Below are 26,054 nucleotides of genomic sequence, written 5' to 3'. Positions count from 1 at the left end.
GAGATTTATATGAGAGTCTAGGAGCCAGCTATACTGAAGTTAGAGAACTACGAATATGCCAAATTATGAACCCTTATAGTTACCAATATCTTTTAGCATAGAAGTGTTGTATTTGTTAAAAGAAAACAAATTTATTACAAACAAATGCAGTAGTTTAACTGGCAGGTTGGGTATTGAGAAGATGAATATGAACTATGTACAAGTATGTATGTAAAGAGGATCATTCTTACAGATTCAGATAATTAAGTGCTACAGTACTATGTATAGGACTTGATTAAATTCCCTTTGAATACAATTAAACTAGATAAAAATGTGATTCTTAAAAAGAGTATACAACAAGGTAAAATGCAGCTTACCTTAGGTATTTTAAAATTAATTTTGTTTCACATATTTGATTGTCATCTTTTACATCTGTGAAATGAAATGTTTGCTCAGTGTAGCATTAATATATGCTGACATGCTTGAAGCAGTATGTAATAAGCATTCAGCATTGTTCTGAAAAATTACTCCAGCTGATACACAAACCAGAAGGTGTAACAATGTGACCTCTCTGCCAAAATTGCTCTTAGCAGCAATGGCTATTAGCTGAGTCAAAACCACTCCAATTTAGTAAATTCTTGGCTGCTTGGAATTGTGGCATATCCCTAGGAATATGCTCAGTCTAGGAATCAAATAGGAGAGTTAGTTAATTCATCACTAGGAAAGGGGCATGAGTAAGCAGATGTGTTGGTCCTAAAGCCAGCTGAAATAGTGTAACTGAAGAATAATTTGAAACAACTTGAGCCTTCTGAGCTCAAGCTTTTCTAGGATTCCCTTTCAGCAAATGGACGGCAGTAACTGTCTTAGTCTCCAAATCTACTCTCCTTGTTCCTTTAATTTTTGCTCAGAGACAACAGACACACAGATCACTTTCTCTGCTGGTTGTGTAAGGAGACTCTTCCTAGTGAGCACCCAACTTACCTGGATAAAGTTTTGTAGCCAATACACCAACTACTTTTTCACAAAATATTCCAGTATAATGAAAATATAAGTCACATGTTACACTGTAAAGAAAGAGCTATTGATGTTTCTATTCAGTGCCCAGAAATATCTATAAGGACAACTTACGTTACTTTTGTAATATAATTTAATGGCATCAAGTAATTTATTTTTTTTTAGAATAGATTACAAAATGCTGTCTGAAGCTTTTCTGTATTAACAATCTTTCTGACTGCAGAAATTTCTACTGAAGCCAGTAGAGCTTTGCAATAGAGAAACAGGTTGATTTGAAGTGACTTTTTTGGATAAAGTTACTCAGAAAGCAATTTTCAATTGTAGCTACTCTTGACCTTATAAAAACTTCAACTGTTCTCGAAAACTTGAAAGCTGTGATGGTTACATGTAAAGAACTGTGTTCCTTTGACTTTTCCCCTTCCTTTAAAATGTAAACCCATGACAGATCTTTCTATTTGTTTATCTTTCACAGCACAGAGCCATGCACATTTCTTGTCCTATACAAATGATTAATAATGTCATGACTTTTTAGTCACTGACTATGAAGAAAGACTGCTTCTTACCCTTTGCTTCATAATTTGGAGTCTCCCACCCCCATCCATGACACACAGGCCTGTCATTCTCTTTCACTGTCATTTCCTTCTATTTTATCTAAGTGTTTCAGGGTTTTCCCCAGGAAATTCTTTTCTATTCATTTTTAGTACTTTTAAGGGAGCAAACAAGATGAAAGCTTAAGGAAAAAAAAGTTGTCTTTCTTGACATTGTAAATATAGCTGATGTTTCCCTTTCTGTAACTATGTAGGATGCAATCTGAGAACTATTATGGTAAACAGCAAAAAGACTTAGTTTTACAGCACCACAGACACTGCTGAAACTGATTATCTTCTAAATCACCTAAAAAGCAACACAAAATCAGAGAAACAGAATAAGAGATTTCAGTGGATATATGAAACCTATTTGCTCCTTTCCAAAGCAAGTAATATAAAACATTTAATTATTTGTTGGTTCATAATAATATCTTTAAATCCAGGAATATAACTTCATTGCCTTTTTTATGGTATAAACCAGAAGTAATAATTTAATGTCGAGCTTTTCTTATGTAAGAGGCTGTTAATAAAAGTCCAGTAAAATAGTTAAGAGTAGATTCCTTTCCTCTAGCTACTTCTGTGCAATAAGGAGATAGTAAAATGTCTCTATACATGTTTTACTGGCACCAACAGCCTTGTGTAGAAAATGTACTGAACATTGTCTTCCAAAATCCCCATCTGATAAAGAAACAGCATGGTGAAAAAAGATAACCCTGTGGTAATCTGGAATTCCTTCACCTTCACTTAGATCTTCCTAAAGTATGGTAGTTAATCTAACAAGTGGGAAGAATTGAGATATGGGATTCCCCTTGTTACTATGGAAACTACCAATTGTCTGACTGACAAAGGATAATGGATTTGTTGTGTTAATGACTTCAGCATCTGAAGAGAACACAGTATTTATGGAGTTGGAGAATCACAGGATAAGTGAGGTTGGAAGGGACCTCTGGAGGCTCAAAATGGATCCAATCAAATCAGGTTGCTGAATATACCAGTTGAGTTCTGAATATCTCCCAGGGATGAAAATTCCACCATCTCTCAGGGGAATCTGTTCCAATGCAGTGGAAATTCTCCAATGAAAACATTTTATTATTCTTGTGTTCTGATTTGTTCCTGTTCCCTCCAGTCTTGCTGCTGTGCACTTAATGAAAGGTTTGGCTTCGGCACAATCCAAGATAACTTCCAGCCACTCAGCCCATTCTCTGTAGAGCTGCACCAGGGCTTCAAACTTGTCCTTGTTAAACTCTCTGAGGCGCCTGACACCTCATTTCTACAGGCTCTTGAGGATGTCAGGTTCTTCTTAGCATGCCCTCCAGCACATCTGCCATCCCCTGGCTTGGTATCGCTGGCAGGCTTTCTGCGGCTGAACTCCCGATCATCCAGGTCATTAACAGGGACGTGAAGCAGAATAGGTCTCATGTTGTTTCCCTGAGGAGAAACAGTGAGCAGACAGCACTTTGTACTCATAGTCACAAGACCCTTGAGTCCTGCAATCATGCCAAATTTCCACGTATTTGATCATCTGCCCATCCAATCTCTAGCTCACCAGCTTTGGACACTATGGGAGATCATGTCAAAAGCTTTGCAAAGTCTGGTGCAGCCATCTCATTATAGGAGTCAGTAGGTTTGGGAGCAGGGATGTTTGAGCTGCTAAAGATTCATTTTGATTTCTTGATTTTTTGCCTGTTTATTTTAATTTCTTTTCTAATTTTTACCCTCCTACTTATATGCAGTTAAAACTTGTGGTTTCAGTTGTCCACTTGACACAATACTGTCTGAAATTTCAAAAACTATGTGAAAAGGGCAAACAGAAGAACAGAAGCCCATGAAAGGAGACCTGTACTGTGTTATGGCTCCTACTAGTTGGCACAACATGCATATGAAATGTGTCTTTCAGTCAGAATGCTGTTTTTCTGTTCTGGCCAGGTTCCCTGGCTGCCTGAAACCTCTGGTAAGGGCACTATGTGCTCTCCTCTTCTGAAAAGAAAGAAACTTTTTGTACTTGCAAAACCAAGACCTGTGATAGAAGATGCTGATTAATCACTACTGATAGAAAACAGTTTGCTGAGGCACTATTCAGAAAAGAGGTCTTTAATTTCAGATAAAAAATAATAAACTTCAACCACAATGAAAGCCTTTACTGATTTCTAGGAATTCCATTATTTTGCCAAAACAAGGGTTAATTTTTCTTCATGGAAGACAGAACGTACTTGGAGAAAATATTAATTAAATAATTAACTTTTCTGCCAAAGACCAGTTTAGCCAGAAAATATTTTCAATCTGTTGGCTGAGGCTATGTGTGGTGAATCCCTAGAACCTAGCTGAACATGAAATAATGTAGTTTAAAAGTAAAGATAGAACTGATGACCCTAATGCACTCTTCCTGTAATGCCCCAAGGCACCCCTAATAAAATGTCTGCTTGCAAACCACTGTTGAAACTTTTGCTGCAGTTATCCAAATAAATATTTCAAGTACATGTTTGAATACCCAACATTAATAGTAATATTAATAACCTATAGTAATATAATTATCATAATAATACCTCATACTGTATAGTTATGAAAATGTTATTATATATTCATTATATAAATTTGATAAATTATTACTATATATTTTATATATAAAATAGACTGGTATTTAATGATACTATATTTTATATAATATAAAATAACATATAATAATTATTGCCATTGTTGTTGGTGTAAAACACATCAAACTGTGCAGAGGGTCCATTTATTTCCTTACTAATCCCTACAATGAAGGAGATAAATACAGATTTACAAAAGTTAACCTTGTTGTGTGATGTGTCCAACATCCATGTGACCTCATGGATCACTGATGGGCTCTAATAAATCTCTATTGCATTCTTTCTCAGGATGTTGTACTTACCTTCTTGAACTTTGCAGCAGAAGTATTAGAATCCTAGCTCCTATGTCATCCTTGCATGACATCAGTTCTTTCAAATCCCTTATTTACACATACCTGAGTAGTTTCCCATTTGAATTTGTGTAATCATTTTGTGCTACTCAGCTAAAAATCACTTAATTTTGCACCTGCCCCTTCCTCAGTTTAAATAATGTGCACATATTTCTCCTTCCTGCTATTGTTCTCCCATATACGAAAAGTAAGAAGATCCACTGTGGGCACCTTGTAAAGGAAATTACATTAATGTATACTGGAAAACTGCATTAATAATAAATGACATAGCATGGAGAAGTCAATGTGTCTTGGTGTCAGTTTGCCTCTTAATTGGAAAAGGATGGCTATAGACAGTACAGCTGCTTATTCTCAGGAAAACCACATTCCCTCCAATCACATAAACCAGAAATAATTTTAAGAGTACACATTCCAGAAACTTTGTTTCTAAAGTATTAGTAGAAAGTTATTGGAATGGTTAAGCTTTTTCATTGTGGAGTCTAAAGCATCTCTAGGCACCTCTGTAGCAAATGTGAGGGAGACATCAGTACCACTGTGGACAAGCTGCAGATTCTATATGACACCAGCCTTCATAGATGTTCATCCCAAATAGGTTGGAAAAAATAACATTTTCACACTATGATATAAGACCTTGGAGAGAGCATTGAGTACATAATTCCTGCAGTGATTAAACTTTTGTAACTAAGATGATGTATGAAGGTCTATTTTTAGTCCTGCTGCAGAGACAAGGTGCAAGAACAGGGAACTCTGACTTTCCAATTTTGCATTTAGTGAAGGTTAGTTTCAGTTTTGTGCACTGGAATATGTTTGTACAGCATGTGACAATTTTTCAGACATTTTAGGAGTTTTTCAAGGTACAATATTGCTCACATAATATTTAACTCCTTTCTGCTGAGAACCATGGACACCAAATCTGGGGCACCAATACAAAGCAGTATAATATGTATTCAGAATAGAAAACCCCATAATGTTTACTACATATTATGAGAGTTTTAAATTTTTTTATTTGTCATTTTGGCAATGCATGTACTGTAAGTCAAGAGAAGTAAATATATTTAACCACAAAATTCTTCTAATGGTCCTTTTTGTTGTTCTAATTGTCCTAAAATTGTTCTTTTATGTGTAGAGGTAGATGGATAAAGGTCACTATAACCTCTAGGTCATCTTTAAAAACATAACTTCTAGCATTATTCTGTATTTCCATTACTGCTTGAAACTATTCAGAAAATGCAATTTCTTTGCTAGAATAACAGTTTATCAAGTTCTTTAAAGTAAACATCTCGTGCTCTAAATCATAGAGGGCATATTTTTATTTTATCAGTGTCATAGTAAGACAAATTCTGGTTTTGTGAACAAAACTTTTACACAAGAATGTATTTCCTCAATGTTCTCTCTTCTGATAGCTGAAACTAAGGTCGTAACCCCATGAAGTTGCAAAAGCAGTAGTGGGGTTTAAGCAGACCATCTTCTAAGTACTTACAAGTCTGTTGTAGCAGGTAGATGCCTGTTCTATCAGCAAATGCAGTGCAGAATTTAGCAGGTATGTAATACAAACCAAAGGTCGTATTTACCTGCAAAGTATCCAAAACAGCAATATTTTTGTACAGCTGTTGAACAGAGAGAGAAGAACCATGTTGGAAATACCTCTTGTGGGTTGACACTGGTGCTAGACACCCACCAAAGCCACTCACTCACTCCTCTCTACAAACTGCCCAGAGGAGAGAAAATTTAATGAGGGGTTCATGGGTTGAGATAAGGACTGGGAAAGATCCCCCACCAAATACCATCACAGGCAAAACAGGCACATCTTAGAGAAATTAAGAAAATTCATTACTAAAAAAATCAGAGCAGCATAATGAGAAGTAAAATAAACCCTTAAAAACACCTTCTCCCCACCCCTCGCTCCTTCCCAGCTCTACCTCCTCCCCCAGTGGCACAGGGACACAGGGAATGGGGATTATGGTCAGTCCATGACCCACGGCTTCTCCCACTGCTCAGGGAGAGGAGTCCTTCCCCTGCTGCACTGTGGGTCCCCTCCCAAGGGAGGAGATCTCCATGGACTTCTGCATTGAGAGTCCATCCCAGGGGCAGACTGTCCTCCCCAACCTGCTGCAGCGTGGGTCACTCTTCCACGGGTGCAGTGCTCCAAGGACAGGCTGCTCCAGCCTGGAGCTGAGCCTCTCTCTCCGTGGGTCTCCCATGGAGTCACAGCCTCCCCCAGACATCCACCTACTCCAGCATGGGCTCATCCATGGGCTGCAGTTGGATCTCTGCGTTCCCCATGGATGTCCTTGGGCTGCAGGGGGAGGGCTGTCTCACCACAGGCTGCAAGGGAATCTCAGCATTTGGAACATCTCCTGCCCCTCCTTCTTCACTGACCTCAGAGTCCACAGGGTTGTTCTTCTCAAATGTTTTCACTCTGCTTTTCTTTGGCCACAATTACAACTGCACAATAACTTGTGTTTTGGTTTCTTCTTAAATATGTTATCACAGAGGCGTTACTGCCATTTCTGATTGGCCCAGCCTTGGCCAGCAGCATGTCCATCTTTGGAGCCAGCAGGGATTCGCTCTGCCAGACACGGTGGAAGCTTCTGGCAGCTTCTCACAGAAGTCACCTCTGTGGCCAAAAAACCAGGCCATTCTGCTACCAAAAACCAGGCAATTCAAACCCAATGCACCACCTAATATATGGCAAGTAATTGGATTTAGGTTAACCATGCTTTACTGGATCAATGACAAACTTGCACTTATGCTTCTAGCACATCAGAAATATTAACTCCATTCCTTCATACATCCAAACTATGTAAAGAATTAATTTTTTTTATATTCTTTCTGTATCATGCAATAGGTACAGTAAATTTTAAGTAACTATTGCCCAGATGAAACATTGTTTCCTAGTTGTTTGGAGCTTGTTTTTTTGTTTTTTTGTTGTGTTTTTTTTGTATGTTTGTTGGTTCTCTTTTGTTTGATTTGGTTTTTTTGTTGTTGTTTTTGGTTTTTTATTTTCAGGGGGGTGGGATGTCTTGTTTTGGTTTTTTTTTCACTATATGAATAGATTTTTTTCTGTGGACTATGCAGTATAACTAGCACTTGCTCTCAGGGTCCTCAGATGAAGATAGTTTCTCTTCTGTAGATACAGTTTGCCCTAGCTGGTCATTCTGTATATGGCATGCAGGATTTTGAGATATAGCTCTTTTTTCATTGCCTGAAAAGTTCTTGCATTGTTTTTCGTTCATTGTCTTGCCTTCTGCTGTTGCTGGTTCAGCATTATGGTGATATCTGTATTGCTAGGTCTGATTCCAGATGTAAATGTTTTGTAATACTGTGAGGTGATCTTACATTAATTCATTTACCATATTTCAAAATGCACATGTAACTACCTGTTCCCATGAAACAGCAAAATACTATTCTGTGGATTTGCCCACTTTCTGTCCATGCTGCTTAAATTTATAGCAATTTATATACAATCACAGTGTAAAGTTTACACAGACAAAAAGATGTTCTATGCCAAAAGAGCAGTGTCACATTCATCATTAAGAGAGGAAGTGCACGAAGCACCAGCTGGCTACATTGGAGTATGCAAGCAGAAAATTTTTTTTCCTCAGAAAGCTCTTTCGACTTACTAGTTTTCAAACATGTTAATCCATCAGTAAACTTAATGACAGTCTTGCCTTAGCTTTGCAGAAAAATACATAGATGGGCCCAGATGTAGCAAGACACCTTTACCACTGTTTTGCTGTAAGAATGGTGAATTCAGAGTGTCAGTTTAGTCTGCATGTGTAAAGGAACAAGAAACAATAAAGCAGCAGCTGCAGTTGTGAAATGCATGAAGGTAAAAGTCTCTGCCTCTTTTACATGGAAGAGCAAGAGGCACGTGCTGAGCAATAATACTGCCCCCAAAGAGAGAGGCAAATCTGTGCACAGATAAAGATCAATATGGGAGAACTGCTTCCTTGAAGGCCAGGACATACCAAAATAACCTGGCCAATGATAAGGTATGAATCTTAAAAATATAAAGGCAGCATTTACTGACTTACACAATGAGGAAAATAAAGTTTGACTAGACCAGGCCAAAATTAGGTTTGTGCAATAAATTGCAAATTGGCTGTGGATTTTTCTATGCTTCTGAATTGAATTTGTCTCTATTACCCAAAAAGGCAGTTTTAAGAAATATCTGATATTCTCAGTTTTATACTTTCATTTGTCCCCTTAAGGTCATTTAGAGAAACAGGAAGCATTTTCATGTATTAAGTTTCTGCTTATTGTTTAAACAATAGTATTTGCTGAGCTGGCCTTTTAAACACATTTACAAGGTCTAAAGACTGGATGCTTGGTGTTGGAACCTAGTGAAAAATTCTCTTACAGAAGTAATCAGAGCTGAAATGAAGCAAAGTGGCACAGAAGAATTTACACCAATGTGTCTGACTTTTGTATTTTCTTGAGTTTTTATGTAAGTCCAGGCACTTCATATATCTGAATGAAGTAATCAAAGATACTGTAAAACAAAATTAGTTCTATTTCAAAATAATGTGTGTTTTTTGAAAGTTTTCAGATTAATTATCAAGATTTCAGGATCTTTGGATTTACAAGGCATGTAGGAAAAAAATCCAAGATCACACTACTTCCCATCATCCTTACACACATATATTTCTGGCACAAGGAAGGGCTTGTGAAGTAAACCACCCTGATTAAGTACATTTAGAGTGACTTGACTGCCAAAAGCTGTTAATTAATTTCACAACAGGAAGTCACCAAGATGCCATATAACTGCCAGCCAAAACTGCCAAGAACAATTTTAAGAAAGACATCCAGTCTGAGGTGCCTCATTTCTGGGACACATTACTTTGTTCAATTTTCTGAGTTGCCAGGCAGCATAGAAAATCCATGTGAAACAGTATCTGAAATTCTGTCCCTAAATTTCCAGGGATGATCTCTCTCTCTAAAATGGAGGCAAATATCAACATATTGGCTATAAGTATGTTTTTGTCCATAAAATACATGGAGTAATCCCTTCACATGAATATTACTTCTTAGACCCTTGGTGTTTCTGGATACAAACTAAGGAATCGGGATGGCTAAATTATCTCAGGTGTTTCTAAGGAACAGATTTCAGTTCTCACATGAGTTTTTGGTTATGGTCACAGCATCATTTTGAGAATACACCTCTACTTGCACTCAGAATCAGAGAGAGATAAAGTATAGCATATATATAAAGTATAGCATAGTGGACCTGATTCAACTATTCAGCATCACAATAATTTTCAATGTGTTTCCTTTTAAATATGTAGATATTTATTGGAACCATACTGGGATATTTAATAAGATATCATGGGTGTTGGAAGAAATGGGAAACATTCTTGGCATAAATACAGACCACATGATTTGTGTAATTTGTAATTTCTTTTATTTGCCCTGATTCACTTCAGGAATTGTGACTGCAGCCAGGATAGGAAAACAGCTCTGATGAAGTAAACACAGAGTGATGTATTTTTCTTCTGCCACGGAGAAGCAGGTCTTGCTTCCTCTCCCCAACACCCCATTTTCATGGGTCTCCTTTCTGAGTGTACAAGTGTAAGAATAGAAATATTAAGAAATGAAACAGAAGAACAGAACAGTATGACTCTAACTTGCTGCTCCCAGGCTGCATAAATGTCTAGACTAATTACAGGAGCAGTCTTGCCCAAAACACGCACTAATGGCCTGACTCACTATTTGTAATGACCTTGAATATTTTAAAGACAAAAACCACACGTAAATTATTCCCTGCAGCTAATAGGAAGACTTTCAGCTTTTAAAGCATGTAGGTGAACAAAGCATTACAGCAACACCCATGATAATTGACAAATGGAACACAGTTTTAGTCCTCTTGCTAAATTATAGGGCAGGAATAGGAACAAGCACAGCACAATGGAGAAACAAAATCCTACCTGGCTTTATATATGAGCATGAGAGAAAAGAGATATACTGACATGTCACCTTGGGACTGGAGCAATCATATGACTGCTCAGACTGGGAGAGAAAGTAGCTCTTTGTTTGGACTTGAGTGAAGGAGAAGAGACAGCACAGCAAGACCAGTGTTACTTATGAGCCTCATAACATAGCCTCACACAGAAATAATCAGAGCCTTACTGGGATATTGCTTCTTATTGCTGCTATTTTGGCAGTGTGAAAAGTCTTTTCTTGGTCTGGACATTTCTAGATATGTCATCAGGATCTGGAAAAAGCTCATCAGACAAATATCACACTCCAACCCATAGGACTTAAAGGAAAAAAGTGGCTAACTATATAAGTATTCCATTAGATGACTGGCATGGGAAGTATTAACGTGGTTCAGGAAATTCAGATTATATGTACAACTCTGACTCTAAGGAAAAGATAATATAAAACAATAGTGTAAATATAAAAATAACATTAATGAAGTATATGGGACTTCAAGTTGTGTACTGTTTTTTGTAGAGATTCACCTGTAACAGAAGGTGATTGATTATATTTACCTAGCAGGTAAGAAATAGTCTGTGGGCAAAATAGGAACTGTGGTGAGTTACTTAAAATCACCTGTCAGTGCAAGAACAGCTCTTTGCTCTGCTCTCTGGAGATCACAGGATATTTTTAGGCACCTCATCTTAGGGACAAAACAGTAAAAGCTAGTTACTCTTGCAAGACCCAATTTGGAATGGTTCCCAGCCCATACTTAAAACAGCCACAGTCATTTTAGGAGTAGGCAAGAGCAGGAGCTACCTGTAATCATGTGCAAAACCAGTGAGTTAACTGAAAATACATGTTTCTTAAAGGAGTAAAAAGTGAAAGAACAAGGTTGATTTTACTGGTAAAATAGGCAGCTACATGCACATGGCTACAATTGCACAGGCAAGTCTTTTAATTTGCTTTCTCTGATGACGTTTCATGCTATTTTCTGCTGATATGTGACGGGGGGTGGGACAAGGTGACATCCAGAAATCTCTCCCATTGTAAGTTACTCTGTAGTTCAGTGATTAATTTGTTAAAAAAAGAAAAATCAACCCAAAATAGAGATGTCACTAAGATAGTTACAAAAAAACCAAAAAATCTAAAACTGTCTTTGGTAATGTAAATATTACAAGGCACCACACTTTTCCCATCATATTCTTCAAGGTAGGAAACTACTTTGTCTGGAAATACACAGAAGATAAAAATACATGACAACTCAAGGGAGAAATGCCTTGCAGTCCAACCCACTGAGCCCATGTAAAGGTACACGTGGTGTGAACTCTCAGGCCTGAAATTTGACATGCTGATGTTTTCATTTGAGTGACTGTCCATAAAGAGCTGCATTAGGGCAACAGACACTGCAGGTTCTTTCCTAAATTCAAGCATATGCTTTTCTTAGCATTTTGTAAGAAATGTTTCAAAGCTTCTATTTCCTAATGCTTACAAATATTAAACCCTTCCAAAGGGTAGTAAAAGTGCAGCAAAGCAAATTTTGTGGTCTGAATTTCCCCTGAAAGTACCTAACCACTATGGCAATTCTGTAGATGTATCATCCTTTCTCCATCACAGTTCTCTTTTTCTGTCATTCTGATATGAGAACTGATAAAGCTTCAAACATAAAGAAGAAGTTCTCAACAATGTCTCTGCCTTTTATTTCTCCTTTTTATTCCTCCCTTCCCTTTACCCCTCCCTAAGTGATAGTATTATACAGAAGGAGGATGAGAACTTTCCCAAACTATTTTGCTCATGTTTAAGCATAAACTTAGGACATATTTAATAAAGTAAAGTGCATTTGTGAACTGATTCTCTTTCCTGTTCTAATGAGTTATGCTGGACTCTGTCTCCAGTTCTGCAGCACATGGTGGCTGAAAGGACTGCAGGACCACTTTCTAACAATTAAGTCAGAAAAAAAAAAAAAAGAATTAAAATCTTGCCATCCAGAGCAAGATTCATTTACTGTCATAAAGCTGAAAGAAGTGTTAGAGCACTTATAAGTACTTATGGATGGAATAATTGCAAGGGAGTTGTTACTTGGTGTGCTGCTTTGGGCTGAGGTAGAATTAATTCTCATCTCAGTAGCTGCCATGGGGCTGTGTTTTGGATTTGTGCTGAACACAGAGTTGATAATACAGAGATGTTTTTGTTATTGCTGAGCAGAGCTTGCACAGAGCCAAGGCCTTTTCTGCTTTTGGTACTGCTACACTGGGGAGGGGATTGGGAGTGCTTGGCAGGTTGGGAGGAGACAGAGCCAGGACAGGTGACCCCAGCTGAGCAAAGGGATAATCCAGACCATGTGGCACCATGCTTAGTGTATAAAGTGGGGATAGGAAGGAGGAGTGGGGGCACATCTGGAGGTGCTGGAGTGGATACAGGGGCTGGCTGCTGTAATCAGACATCCCATTGTGATGGAATTAGCTAGACTATCATCATGACTATTTGTAGAGCACATGGTTGTCATATGATTTGGGAATTTGAACTGCTATATTCTGGTAGAAAAGAGAGGCTAGGTTTGAGTCCAGAAGTTCCATTGTAACTCATAACCCTGACATCTCAAGTCAGCATTAGGGCCAGGATAGGTAATCACCAATCTCAGAATTAAAGAGACTAAAAAGAGAACCTTTTCTGTACAATTGTGTAGAAGACAGCTCATCATGCTGTTCTGGGAATATGAAATCTTAAATTGTTTCTCACCAGACAGGATAGGCAGTAGGTCATCCAGGTGTATAACAGAACAATTCAGTTTGAAATGAACCTCCAAACAACAGCTCAGAGCAGGTCTAATCAGTCACATTTCTTAGGGCTGTGTCTGGGCTCCAGGTGAGTCTTGAAGGCCTCCAAGAATAGAGATTTTACATCCTCTTTGAGTTTACACTCTTTCAGTATTTGAACTCTGTCATGATAACTTATTTTATCACCGTACCTGACCAGAAAATCCTATGTTTCAACTTTTGGCCATTGTGCCCAATCCTACCATCATGCATGTCTAAGAAGAGTCTAGCTCCACCATCTCTCTTTCCTCTGATCAGGATACTCTAGACAAGATTCAGGGCTTCTCTAAGCCTTCCCTGTCCCACTGACCAGTAGGCCACATTCTCCTCAAACCTTCTTTTGCTGCCAATATCCCCAGAAAAGACCTTTCTTGCCAGCCTTTACATTCTTTGCTAATTTCAAGTGCAACTAAGCTTTAGTTTTCCTGACTTAATTTCTGAATGGACAGACAATGTCTTTGCATTCCTCCTCAGTAGCCTACCCTGCCTCCATCTTCCATGTGCATCTTTTTTTTGTGTTTGAGATCAGTCAGGAGCTCTGCATTCATTCTGGCCTTTTGCCAGCTTGCTTGGCTTTATACACATTGAGACAGATCATTCCAGTGCTCTGAAGATCAACCAGGTCACCCTAAACATTTCCGTTCCAGGGCAGTTTCCTACAGGAACCTGGAGGTAAGTCCCTGAACATGCCAAAACCTACATTTCTGAAGTTTTGGATCTAGATTACTCCTCTCAGGATCTTAAACTTCATATTCTTGACTCCACAAGAATCATGGTTACTACAGCAAACAATGCTGCCCTTTACACTGTCCAGCAATTATTGTGCATATATGAGTGACAGGTCCAAGAGAGCATATTCCCTTACCCATTCCTCTGTCACATGGACTACCCTCAGTATATTTCAGAAATCTCCTAGACTGATTTGTCCAGCTATGCTGTCCTTCCAACAGGGTGACTAAGGCCCAGAGAGGAACTAGTGTCTGTGACTGAGACTTTCTCCAGCTGCTTAAATAATGCTTCACCTGTGTTTGTGTATGCGTGCGCACGCGTTCAGGCAGGATGTAAGCGATAACCATCCCTGTGCTTGTCTGTCCTCTGATCCTTACCCAAAAGCTCACTATTTACTTGTCACCTGTCCCAAGGCAAAATCCACACACCTGCTTTATACAGAGCTCAACCTCTCCTCTTCGCTATCCTTACCCACCCTGTCTTTTCTGCATCCCTCCAGTGCAGCACTATAGTCATGAGAGCTATCCTACCATATCACCATAATCCTAACAAGGTCTTAGATCTACAGTTGTGCATACACAATCCTCCTGCATATTGCTTATGCTCACAGTTTTGTGTACAAGCATTCAAGATGAGTCCCAAGTTGCACTGCTTTTATAGGGAAGTGAGAGAGCCTTCCCTGTCAGGCTGTTTGACATATACAGCTGCACTTTCTCTTGTATCCTCAATTCTCTCCATGTTATGGTAACCCCTCCTGGCACACCTCATGTAAAGCCACCCTCACTAGTTTAGAAAGTTTGTTTACAAAGACCCCCTCTGTCAAGCATACCCCAACCACTTCTCTCTATGACTATGGTCACAGAAAACAAAGGCCTGTCTGTGAAACCAGCCATGCAGCCAAGCTTTGACACTCTGTCACGCTTAGTCCACTCAGACTTTTCCCTCTCTCCTGGTCAGGATCTGACAGACATCATGTGTTCCACCTGTCCTTTACCCTCCTCTTAAATGTAGCCAACCCTAATGCACTCCAGGTTGCTCTCAGCAGCATTGCAGGTGCTCTCATGGAAGATCAGCAAGGGGTAAAAATCCAAAGGATAAACAAGCCTGAGAAGCACCTCCACACATTCCAGACTGGCTGCTGGATTACTGCCCTCATCTCCACAGGAAGGAGTCTCCTTTAACTAAGAGAGGGCTTTTACCCTTCATGCAAACACAAGGTTCAGGCTGACTCTGATCCCATATATCTGATCTGTTCCTAACTCAATTTCCCTCTAATATCAGTGCTTCTGCATTTATTTTGAGTTGCTGCTTGGCACAAGAACTTTGAAGCTGACTTTATTTGATGGTACACAAGGGTACTGTACATGAGAGTTTGTAGTTAGAGCATCAGTACTTGGAAAAAAACAGCATCTCTACTTGGGGATTTGGTAAATCAGACTATCTCAGTTTTTACTGCACATGCTGCTGGAATTATTAGGAGATCCAGACAGCTGCATAAAGACTCAACCAAAGCCTCTGAAGGTCTACAGCCAGCCATCTTCAATAGCACAAGCACAGATAGGTAATAAAATAGCACTATACTCCACATGACAAAACATGGGACCAGGAGTACCAGTAGCAGTTTTAAGTCTCCCTAGTTCATCTTACTGCTTAAATTTATCATTCAGATGAAAATGAAACTACTTAAAAAGTAGTCTGCAAGTAGGCAATCAGACATTTGCTGAGTTCAAAATGATGATCGTAAGTAACAGATTAAAAGAAATAGAAGATGGTGTTGAATGGTATCTTCTTTTAAAAAATTATTCTAAGGAGAATGTGACAGTAGAAGGGCATGCAAGGAGCCACAAGAAATGTTGTTTAAAAACAAACAAACAAGTCTTTTATTTCACAATCAAAGATTTTTAAAAGGATGCAGAAGCAACCTTGTAAAAAAGCCCAAAAGAAAAAGAAAGTTGTGTATATTTAGACCTATGGATGGTAGGTCTGCCCCTTTTCTATACTGCTGCAAATGAAACAAATCTTTGCTTTGCATTATTTAACTTTGTTTCCAAGGTTCATTAAATATGTGAAGGCTCTTCTTGAGGCTTTTAAAATTCAATTAAGAAAAGGCATCCAACTTTCTCTTAAAGTTATAGCAATGTAAGAATTAATAGTTGGCACTGGTGTACAAGAAGCAACATCAACAGCCTGTCATCTAGGTCATTGATTAGAATGTCCACAGAGTACTGTTCACACTGTACGTGATTATTAACAAAGACAAGCTATTTCAATAAATATTGTAAATTTCAAAATAAGTGCTGTAAAACTCTGTTTGCAGCCATTGCCAGCCATTACAAACAATTCAAGGCAGCTTTCTGTTGCCTGGATTTTCCATTTTAAGATGGCACACGTTAAATATAGGACAAACAATTCATTCTGCCCTGGCCTTACATAAGTGACACTGCAGGCCATCCCTGGAAATAATGTTGGCAGAAGAGCATGGTCAAGAAACGCCATCTGCTGTCTCCTAGATCATTGTCCCAAAAGGCTGCTGCAGTGCAAGGACCTGCACAAAACTCATGTTCCATTTTACTGGAGGAAGAACATCTGAGTATGATAAAGAGCAATCCTTTTCCATACAAGAACACCCCAAAGAACTCTCAGATCCTCACCATAGCTACTTACAACACATAAAAAATTAAGTAGCTTCCTACAGAATCTCTTGCTGTGAAACCTAGAGAAAAAAATGCAGCAATTCACTTTGAAATGTAAATGCCCTGGGGTTTTTTTTCAGATTGTTAAAAATAAAGTTAATTGATTTTAGAATGTTAACTTCTCTTTGAGTTCAAGATTCATTGTTGATAAAAATTGAGTATCAATTCCAGTAACAATGCTCATCCTATTTTCTGAGGTTTTCTCCATGAAAGCTGTCTAGCAGTTCAGCCCTTGACATTCCAGCCACTCTAATCCAGCAAAACCCCTAAGTATTTGCTTATCTTTAGACAAATTTGGGTTCCTGATCTTGGGGGCTGGGATACCAGGATTCAACACCACCTTAGCACACCCAACTAAGCATCAGACAGAAGAGTCTTCAACACAAAAGTCAGTGTGCTTTCAATCTTGATGCATTAAAAGATGAATCCATAAATAATCACCCAAATCCAAGATTACCTAAGTAACAGACACTTGTATGACATAAATTAGACACAGTTGGAAATCAGATGCATAAATATTAACCTTCCTTATTTCTCCCAGCTTTTTTTTAATCTAAGGGAAAATGTTAGCAGTCTTCTACAACACTTCTAGAGCAACAGCCAATATTCGAATTGCAATTGTCTGAATTTTGTGTGTGTATTGTTGAACCTATCCTTTAATCTTAAATCCGTGTTTTCCTCTTCTACTGAAGTACTCTTGGTTAAGTGCCTCTCCTTTCTTTTTCAAGACAAAGACGTTATTTCTTTTAAAAAAATCAACTTAAAAATAAACCTCAAGAAAACAATAAATTCAAGAAAAAAAGTTGTCAAGAGAAAAAAAGAATGGAAAACCTCAAATATTTTCACAATTTTAATTAAAGTTATGATTACTTCAGTTGCAGGTAGGATATAGCCTTCGTTAGGAAGCTAAACAATTCTGATTAGAATGAACAAGCACACATGCACAGATCTAGGATGTAACAACTTCTTGCAATTAATACAAGTTTTAAAGTGCCAAGTTACGAAATTAAACAGAACTAACCTTATATATTTGCTGTGTAAGACTAATGTGTCGAACTGTCTTTGATGGCCTTTAAAAATGTGGCATTTATACACTTTTAACACCAAACAGTTGTCCTGATTGTACTGGCTGCCACTAGATAGTTTTTCTGTCCATACAAACAGAGTAAACTGAACAGTATTAATTCCTTTAATTTTTTTTGCCACTAATCCTTGCTACATGGCAAGTATCCATTACAAATCTCATACCAAATTTATTTGTGGAGAAAAGATTGAGAACTTCTCAAGGGTCCACATAGTATTGGAAATGTTGAAAGAATATTCAACAAAGGGAAAACTACATGTGGAATTACATACTACACAATATTACAGAAAAAGTAATAGCTGTGTTTTTAGATTAATGTATGTAGTACTTCTCATAAAAAGGGTACACAGGATTCACAGAAGTGTGATATACACTTCCTATTATTCTTCACCTACATGAAATTCCATCTACTTTGTAACAGTTTTTGTACATTTTAAATATTAAGAAGAGCCTAAGGAAAAAGTCAAACCTTTCTATCACTTCCATTTCTGAACAACACACAAATACCCACTGTCACAGCTTGTTTTTAGGATTAAAACTGAAACATGGAAGCTGCATGATCTGTATTTAAAATGAAATTTTATACAAAAACTTAAAACTGCTCACTGTGTGAAAAAGGGAAAAGGCATTTTATTTGAACCTGGATTATAAGAGATGCTATCAGCAGTTCAGTTTGGCATCAAACACTGAGCTATCCTAACAACAGATTTGACCAAAGTGGATTAGCACCTGGACAGCCCAGTTGTTTCTGATTTAAAAGCTTTGCAGTCGTCTTCTTTGAACTAGGAATCTGGAAAAGCATATCTTCCAGCGTGCACATAGTTATCTGTCCTGAAGCTTGTAGTTTTGTATAAATATTTCCTAATTTGACAGAAAGGTCAGGGCTCTCTTCCATCTTTTCCCTGACTGCAGCCAGCTACGGAATAGAAAATGACAGATTGTTACAGTTCAGTAAGTGGATTCTCATTCTACCTCCACACTAAAGAAAAGCAATAATTGGTATTTAAAAAAATAAAGTACATAGTGTAAGATAGGTGTCTAAGGCAATGACTCTTAAGATAAGGATTTTATGAAGAGTACATTATGCATCACCACAAAATGGTGGAAAGGCACTGTTTATCTATTAAAGAGAGTTTATTAGATTTAAAACTTCCTCAGAGTTGTACAATCCTATTTTCAGTCCTAGTACAGACAAACACAATTATTTTCTATTTAAATCCAGGAAACATAATTGCTTCCTGTAATCTACTTTCCAGATCAGCACAATTCTAATTATTATGATGTATATTCATAAATGGACAGGACAGTACAATTCCATAAAATTCAGACTATAGAAGACTGAGAAGTTCTGTTTGCTATAAACAAGAGTATGAGCTCAAGTGTTAGGTAAATCCCTTAAAAAATATTATTATCAACAAACTTTTGTGGAAGAGGACAGTGAAGACTAATGCTTAGTCTTCTTTTGACAGCTAAAAATTTCCCAAACAAAGTAAAAATATAACACTAACATGTGCAGTGTTTATTGCAATGACTTTACTAAACAAAATGCTGCTTAAAGAATTTCTTTTCAACACAGCAGTTAATATATTTAGACTACATTTTGAAAGGCTGGCCCTCCCCTTCTCCTAATATTTATTATTTTGCATATTAGTTATTAATTAATTACAAACCTAACAATATTGCTGCTACCAGAAACTTTATTCTCATTTCATATGAAATGAAAATAGCATGGGAGGCAAGGGATTACATCATTTAACGCTACTAGGGAAAGTGTCACCTACATTCAGATGAAATATGAACTTCTAGAATCAAGATCTGGAATAAAAAATGAAGTGAATAGCAAAGTGTTTTGTCCAAGAGTAGAGGAAGCCAGAGAGCTGCTCTGGCCTCAGAATGCATCAGAACCCAGTCAACTAGAGCAGGATGAACTCAGGCACCTGAAGTGCTGTAGGTGATCCACCAGAGTCATGGCTTAGCCCAGTACCATGAACCTTCTCTCACCACTGTATACTTACCACCTGCACAGAAAACTGAGTTCTTTTCACAAAGGGAGGAGTATCTACTTCCACCGCTGCCTCTAACGTATTTATTACTTCTTTTAGCAAACCAGATCTGAGCTGGACAAGGACCTTAAAAATAAAATAAAAACACATCACACAAATAGTTCATATCATAAGAATGCAAAATTTTAGAGAAGTGCTTGAGGAGGACATGAAGCAAAGGAGGGCAAAATACATTTCAAGATAGTGAGCCAAGAAAAATCCATCCATTGCAAAGAAAGAGATGGAATTAGCAATTTCTTCAAATGTTTGCAATTTTTTACCAGCTGGGACCTGGAAAGGAAGGGTGAGGTTTGAGGCAGAGCTTCTCTGATGGAGTTGTACTACTTACTCTGAATAAAGTGGTTTTCACCATAGTTTAGAGGTCACTTACATGGCACATTCAGACTTTCTCTCAGATTGTAGACTGCATGACTAAAGAGAATAATTCTTATATGTACATGTGTGGATATGGTGTGCAGGGATGAAGGAGGCCTGAAGTGGGCAGAGCATTTACTTGGAACTGGGTTTTTAAAATCTTTTGGAGTCAAAAAGCAAAAATCATAACTAGAAATTGTTCATGGGTCTATGCTCACAGATGTAGGATTGGTCTACTTTACATTCCCACCTATGGTAGGAAGTGATTTTAAAAAGTGAATGGACATTGCCAACAATTCAGAATGTAAGTCATCCAACTGAAAGAAATTGTCTGTTGGCTCAAAAACAAGTTCAGCAACACTACCAACACAAGCCTGTGCCAGTAAGAGGCTGGTCTGTTACTTTGCACTTGTGAGTTTATTGGCCAATGGAGCATACTCTGCAAGATTTTAATACAAGGCAAGCATACTTACTTTAAGATTATTGTATAGTTTGTTCTCTGTTCTCATTATCTGGGAACAATAAAATTTGGCTTGTGCTACATCATTCTGGGAAGGAATCATAAATAATAAAAAAATAGTCATACATGTGTCAGAAACTTGCACAATGAAAAAAGCACAACAGCCCTTCACAACTCTTCAATAAATCACAATGCAGCATCTAGAACCCCTTTACCAAGACCCACAGACACCAAACAGCACCCAGTCTGCAAAAGGAATACCCCATGCTGGAGTTCACATGTCATCTGGCTCTTTAGTACTCTTTGTCTGTCACATGTAACCACCATTGAGCATGAGATCCCCTGAAAGATGGAAGGTTTACACACATGCACAGATCAACACATGTCAGACTAATGAAATGCACCATATGTTATTGCCCAGCCCTTCTAACCTTTTGGACATACACATTTATAGTACTGTATCCATGTCATCAATTGATTTGAATAGACAGTAAATGTTACACTGGCATTTACTAGACCAAGCAATGTTACTTGGGATCAAGAAACATCTCTCTTCAGCAAGGAGTGCTGACAAAATTAATTCAGCTTAAAGAACAATTAAATGTAATGTGGAGCATTATTCCATTTGCAAAACAAGAATTTTATCATGTCATTGTACACATGAATAAATTTATTTCAATTATGCTGTTCTTCACTGTCTACATTCACACAGATAGAGCAAAAAAGATCACAGAGTGCAAAGAAACTTTTAACAAATCTACTCCATTCATCCAAATTTGTGAGTAAGATCAAATTTATAGCACTTCCAGTGTCTCTGACCTCTATTTTAACATGAAACAGAGAAGGTTCAGGACATACCCAAGCTGCATACACAAATTAATGGCAGAGAAAATCCAAACTATCTTCTAAACTTTATTCCAAACTTTATGATTTCCTAATAGTTATTCTCCTGCTCCACTTTTCACCCTGTGCTGCATCAGAGCCTCTTCATACCAGTACTTAGGCATATGAAATAAAGAAAAACCACCCTGGGCAGAAACATGTTGTGGAGACCACCTCCCCAGCATTAGTAAAGTACACATCAAAACCTTTGAGTCTGCCTCCCAAGACAAACATTTAAAAGAGATGATTGCACAAATACCTTAAATTATTTTAATTCTATTTAAAGGAAATTATCACTAAGTGGCAATACCTGCAGGACTAGATCCATGGTGACACCTAACCTGCTGGCCTAACTTTGTAATTTTTTAATGTTCTAGATGGTATTATCACAAAGTACGTGTGCATTAGACTTGAGACATACATTTAGATTTAGAAACTTTCATATTCAGTTTGTGTGAGTATTGACTATAATCCTACTATTTCAGGAGCCTAAAAGTTCCAATACTTGAAGCTATTAGAGAGTTATGCTTTCTCCATGTTAGCTTCCTTTCACTATCTGTCTATAACAAAACCAGAGAGTATCTCTCTCTCTCTCTCTCTCTCTCTGCAGAGACCCAGGCACAATCAAAATCAAAGAGACTGTACCTGCTTGAGAGCAGTTGCCATTGCAAAGCAGTATGCTCGCAGTGGTAACATGTCACCTTTTAGCTGTGCTTCTTCAAGCAGTCTCACAGAGATTTTGGAAGACTCTGGGTTGCCCTGCATGGAAATATCAGAGGAAGTTGTGCTTGTTATTTTGGTTACCTGAAAGGACTATAAGCACTTGCAATCATATCCAGAAGGTATTCAGAAGTCAACATAAAATCACAAAGGCAATATGTATCTGAACCCAACCAAGCAGATTCTGTGCAGCTCTTTTTGAGAAAAACAACATAAAAATATGATATTCAAAGTGACAGAGGTCACAGGAGGGTAAAAATAACTTCTATTATTTTAACAACTACACCTTGCCCTAACTACATGGGCTTCTGCAACAGATGAAATAGTCCCAGCAGTATCCTCAACAAAGAGACATTTTCATTTTCACTTTCAAATAATTTCTAAATCAGGAAGGAAGATTAATTTTTGTTGTTACTTTATTATAAAAGCTACATTAGCTAGTTACTGAAAATCAACATTTTCTAAGCTTTGAACATATGTTGCACATATCTTGGATCACAGCATTCTAACTGCAGGCCATGTTAAAAAAACTTGTGAACATTTTCGGAAAGAAGCTACAGCAGACCTAAAGGCAGCTTAACTCATTGGAACTGAGAATTTCAGAAAAACTATATAAACTACTGCTGAGGTACCATTTTAGGCTATAACTGAGAAACCTGAGGAAGTTCAGTCTAGTGGTATAATTTTTTTCCTGGCTAGCATCTTTATAAAGATGAGGAAATGGAAGAAGAGTTTCCAAATGAGTTTGGGAAAGGTTCACATTAAAATTTCAAATAGCACAACTTAGTCAAATCTGGAGAGGAAGATAAAAATAAAAAAGTTCTGGGATCTCACTTTGCTATGAAAGGGAAACAGTTATAAGAAAACACTCACTGACATATTCTAGTTTCTTACCATGCTCATGCTCTCTTTTTCTTCCAGCTAAACAAACAGGTAAGCTCAAGGGGCTGCCTGTTTGCCTCAAGGCATTAATTTATGCTTCTTTTCTCCATTCAGTTGTCCATTTTCATCAGGCGGGTAGGGAACAGATTACAACTCTATTCCTTGTCAAATTTGTGTAGAACCACAGAAATGGTTCAAGACTGCTTGTAGGGGGAGGGGAGAAATGGATGGGGAATGTCTGGCAAATAGAACTTATCATGTATATGCCTTAAGGAAATGAGAATATCAAAGCAATACTGAGGCTGAAGCAATTGTCTGAAGAGATGCAAACATCACAGAGAAAGAATACTCTAAGGTAATCAAAGGTAATCAAAAGCTGTACTAAATGTGTTCCTTAATGCTCATTTCCATGTAACTTTTTAGAGATTTGCTTTGTCACTTTAGTTTGTATGGGAAACAATATATGTGCATCATATCAAGCAAGATGAAGCACCTTAGGACTTAAGTATAAATACTTGCACTAGATTCAAAATCATTACATGGAAAATATGGAAACCCCCCAAAAATTCCAAGATTTAAAATCCAAAAAAAGGGAAGAGATACAGAAGGCATTTCAAACACTTTTTCATTCACAATACTTACCAGTTTATAGCATATTGCAACTGCAAGTAGATAGGTTTCTTTGTTGAAAGGTATACCTTGTTTTTTCATTTCTACCAGAACTTCCAAAGCACCTATCAAAAATACATAAGTGTTACTCACTTCATAAATTTAAGGCTGTACCTCTCATAACTGAAAAGAAGAAACAATTCAATAAGATATGAGTTCAAGAAGTTTATTTGAAAATATGAATGTAAACCGAAATCTGTTATTTGAAAAATTCAAAAAGTTTAATTCAGGGTAATTTGGATCTCTTCCAACTTAGTAAGGAGGATTTCAGTTTACACTAGCACGTGGCCTTATTCCTCAATTATTTTTACGTGAAAATCTAAAACTAAATTCTATATACTTGACAAAGCCACCCTCATTGTTCTTAACTGCCCAGAAAGCTTCCACCACTGTAGGCAAACTACAAAACATCTCCTCAATAACCCATATAGTCAGTTTCACAATGCTGAATCACAGAATTCAGAGAATCACTAAGTTGGAAGAGACCTTCATGATCATCGAGACCAACCCAGCTGTAACACCTCAACTAAACCATGGCACCGAGTGCCACATCCAGTCTTTTTTTAAACAAATCCAGGGATGGTGACTACACCATCTCTGCAGGCAAACCATTCCAATACTTTATCACCATTTCTGTAAAAAACTTTTTCCTTATATCCAACCCATATTTCCCTTGGCACAGGTTAAGACTGCGTTCTCTAGTTCAGCATTTAGGTGCTGATCTAGGTTTCTTTTACAGTGGCCCAGTAGCAACTTTTAGGACAACTGCTGGACTTAAATTTGCCAAGTGTAAAGATACCAGCTATTATGTCTTCAACAAATATCAAATAAAGGGATTTGCTTGAAAAGCTTTAAGGTGTTCTCATGGGAAGTCTTTTAAATTAGGTCAGATAATTTCTCCTCATCTTCATAAAGGGCCAAACTAATTTGAAGCATTGGACTTCTACATTGCAGTAGCCACTCTGAGAAAGGACACAAGTAGGAAGGTACTCTTCCTTGCTCTGATACAAATGCAGAATAGAGAAAAAAAATGTTGAGGAAATTAACATTCCAAAGCTATTCAGATTTTGAACACAGTAGAAAAAAAAATGCCATGGGAAATTATGAAGCAAAGAAAAGCAACAGTTCAGTGATGAAGGTTTGGGGGGAAAAGGTCTCTCGGATAACAACAGTTCTGTGGAACTTGAATGGCAAGAATTCTTGGGGAGTATGAAACAAATAGACCCTACTATTTTTATTACACACTACAATGCAACACATTCGCATGTTTGGCCATCTAAAACCATAGCAAATCAGCAATATATATATATATATAAATATATATATATATATATATATATATATATACACACACACACATATATATATATATATATTCACATACACACACCACACACACACACCACTTACAGTGAGACGCAGTTTCCCCAAAATTATTTTGCCTTAGCAAATACAGTACTTACTTTCAAAATGGCCCTTTTTAAACAACATAGTCATCAAAATATGGAATGATGTACTGTCTGAGAAAAAACCATGCAAATTCTGGAGAAGAAATAGAGCAAACATAAAAAAATCAGGGCAGTGAAGAGTCTTACTGTGCACAGCATTTAGCAGGTCTTACTACTGGAATAAGTCTAATCTTTACAAGTTCAGCATTTAACTCTCTCTGACTGTCTGTCTCTCTGTCAAATGATGTCTCAAATACCAGTGACTTGTTATAGTCAAAAGCATATTAAAATTACACAGAAATTTCCCAGAGTCCCACTATAATTTTTTTTTTTAATGACCTTTAAGTCAGTGGAAGCAGAAGTCACTGCCAATTTGCAGCTGATGAACAATATCTTTTGGAGTGAAGTACCACCACCATGAAATTTAATTAATTTTTTGCTAATCACAATATCAAATTATTAGTATAAGAGCTTGAGTGATGATGGTAAGAGTACCAGAAGAGAGAGGAATAAAATTCTAGGACACTAAACACTGTATGTTGGAAATGGACAAATAAAATATCAGAGGAATTGAGCTTCTGCAGCAGAATCTGGAGAAGTGTTACTGTACCTTGCTGTTACACCAGTTACTATGTACTGTAAGTACAGCAGTTCCTGTCTTAATGCTACAGATCTCAATTAAAAAAAACCTCAAACCATAATAGAAACTACATATGCTCTTTCTTATACACGCCTAACTTAAGAAGAGTAACAAGACTTCTCCCATTTCTGGCTAGACATATCTCATGCCTTAATGAATGAATATCAGTGAGATTTT

The 26,054-nt window shown here is 37.5% G+C and overlaps 1 protein-coding gene across 4 annotated transcripts in view; it reads right to left on the bottom strand.

The window, feature by feature from the left end:
* Positions 1-2,548: 2,548 nt before the first annotated feature.
* PTCD2 (pentatricopeptide repeat domain 2) overlaps positions 2,549-26,054 on the bottom strand; it is a 30,312-nt gene continuing 6,806 nt past the window's right edge. For 2 of the 4 annotated variants that reach the window (XM_077790370.2, XM_077790368.2), the window contains exons 5-10: positions 25,253-25,331; positions 23,763-23,854; positions 22,164-22,277; positions 20,650-20,724; positions 19,775-19,888; positions 2,552-3,008 (exon numbers count right to left, since the gene is read on the bottom strand). In XM_077790370.2, coding sequence (XP_077646496.1) covers positions 2,670-3,008; positions 19,775-19,888; positions 20,650-20,724; positions 22,164-22,277; positions 23,763-23,854; positions 25,253-25,331 — 813 coding nt within the window. In that variant the 3' untranslated portion in view covers positions 2,552-2,669. Of the gene's footprint in view, positions 3,009-17,512; positions 18,676-19,774; positions 19,889-20,649; positions 20,725-22,163; positions 22,278-23,762; positions 23,855-25,252; positions 25,332-26,054 lie in introns of those variants that run through there. The other 2 variants (XM_085566531.1, XM_021531766.4) reach the window with 2 other exon arrangements.

Source organism: Lonchura striata, chromosome Z, assembly GCF_050655825.1.
Source record: "Lonchura striata isolate lonStrDom1 chromosome Z, ASM5065582v1, whole genome shotgun sequence".
In the NCBI taxonomy this organism is placed as follows: domain Eukaryota; kingdom Metazoa; phylum Chordata; class Aves; order Passeriformes; family Estrildidae; genus Lonchura; species Lonchura striata.
Note: the sequence above shows the minus strand (reverse complement) of the source record. Positions and strands in the feature narration are given on the sequence as shown.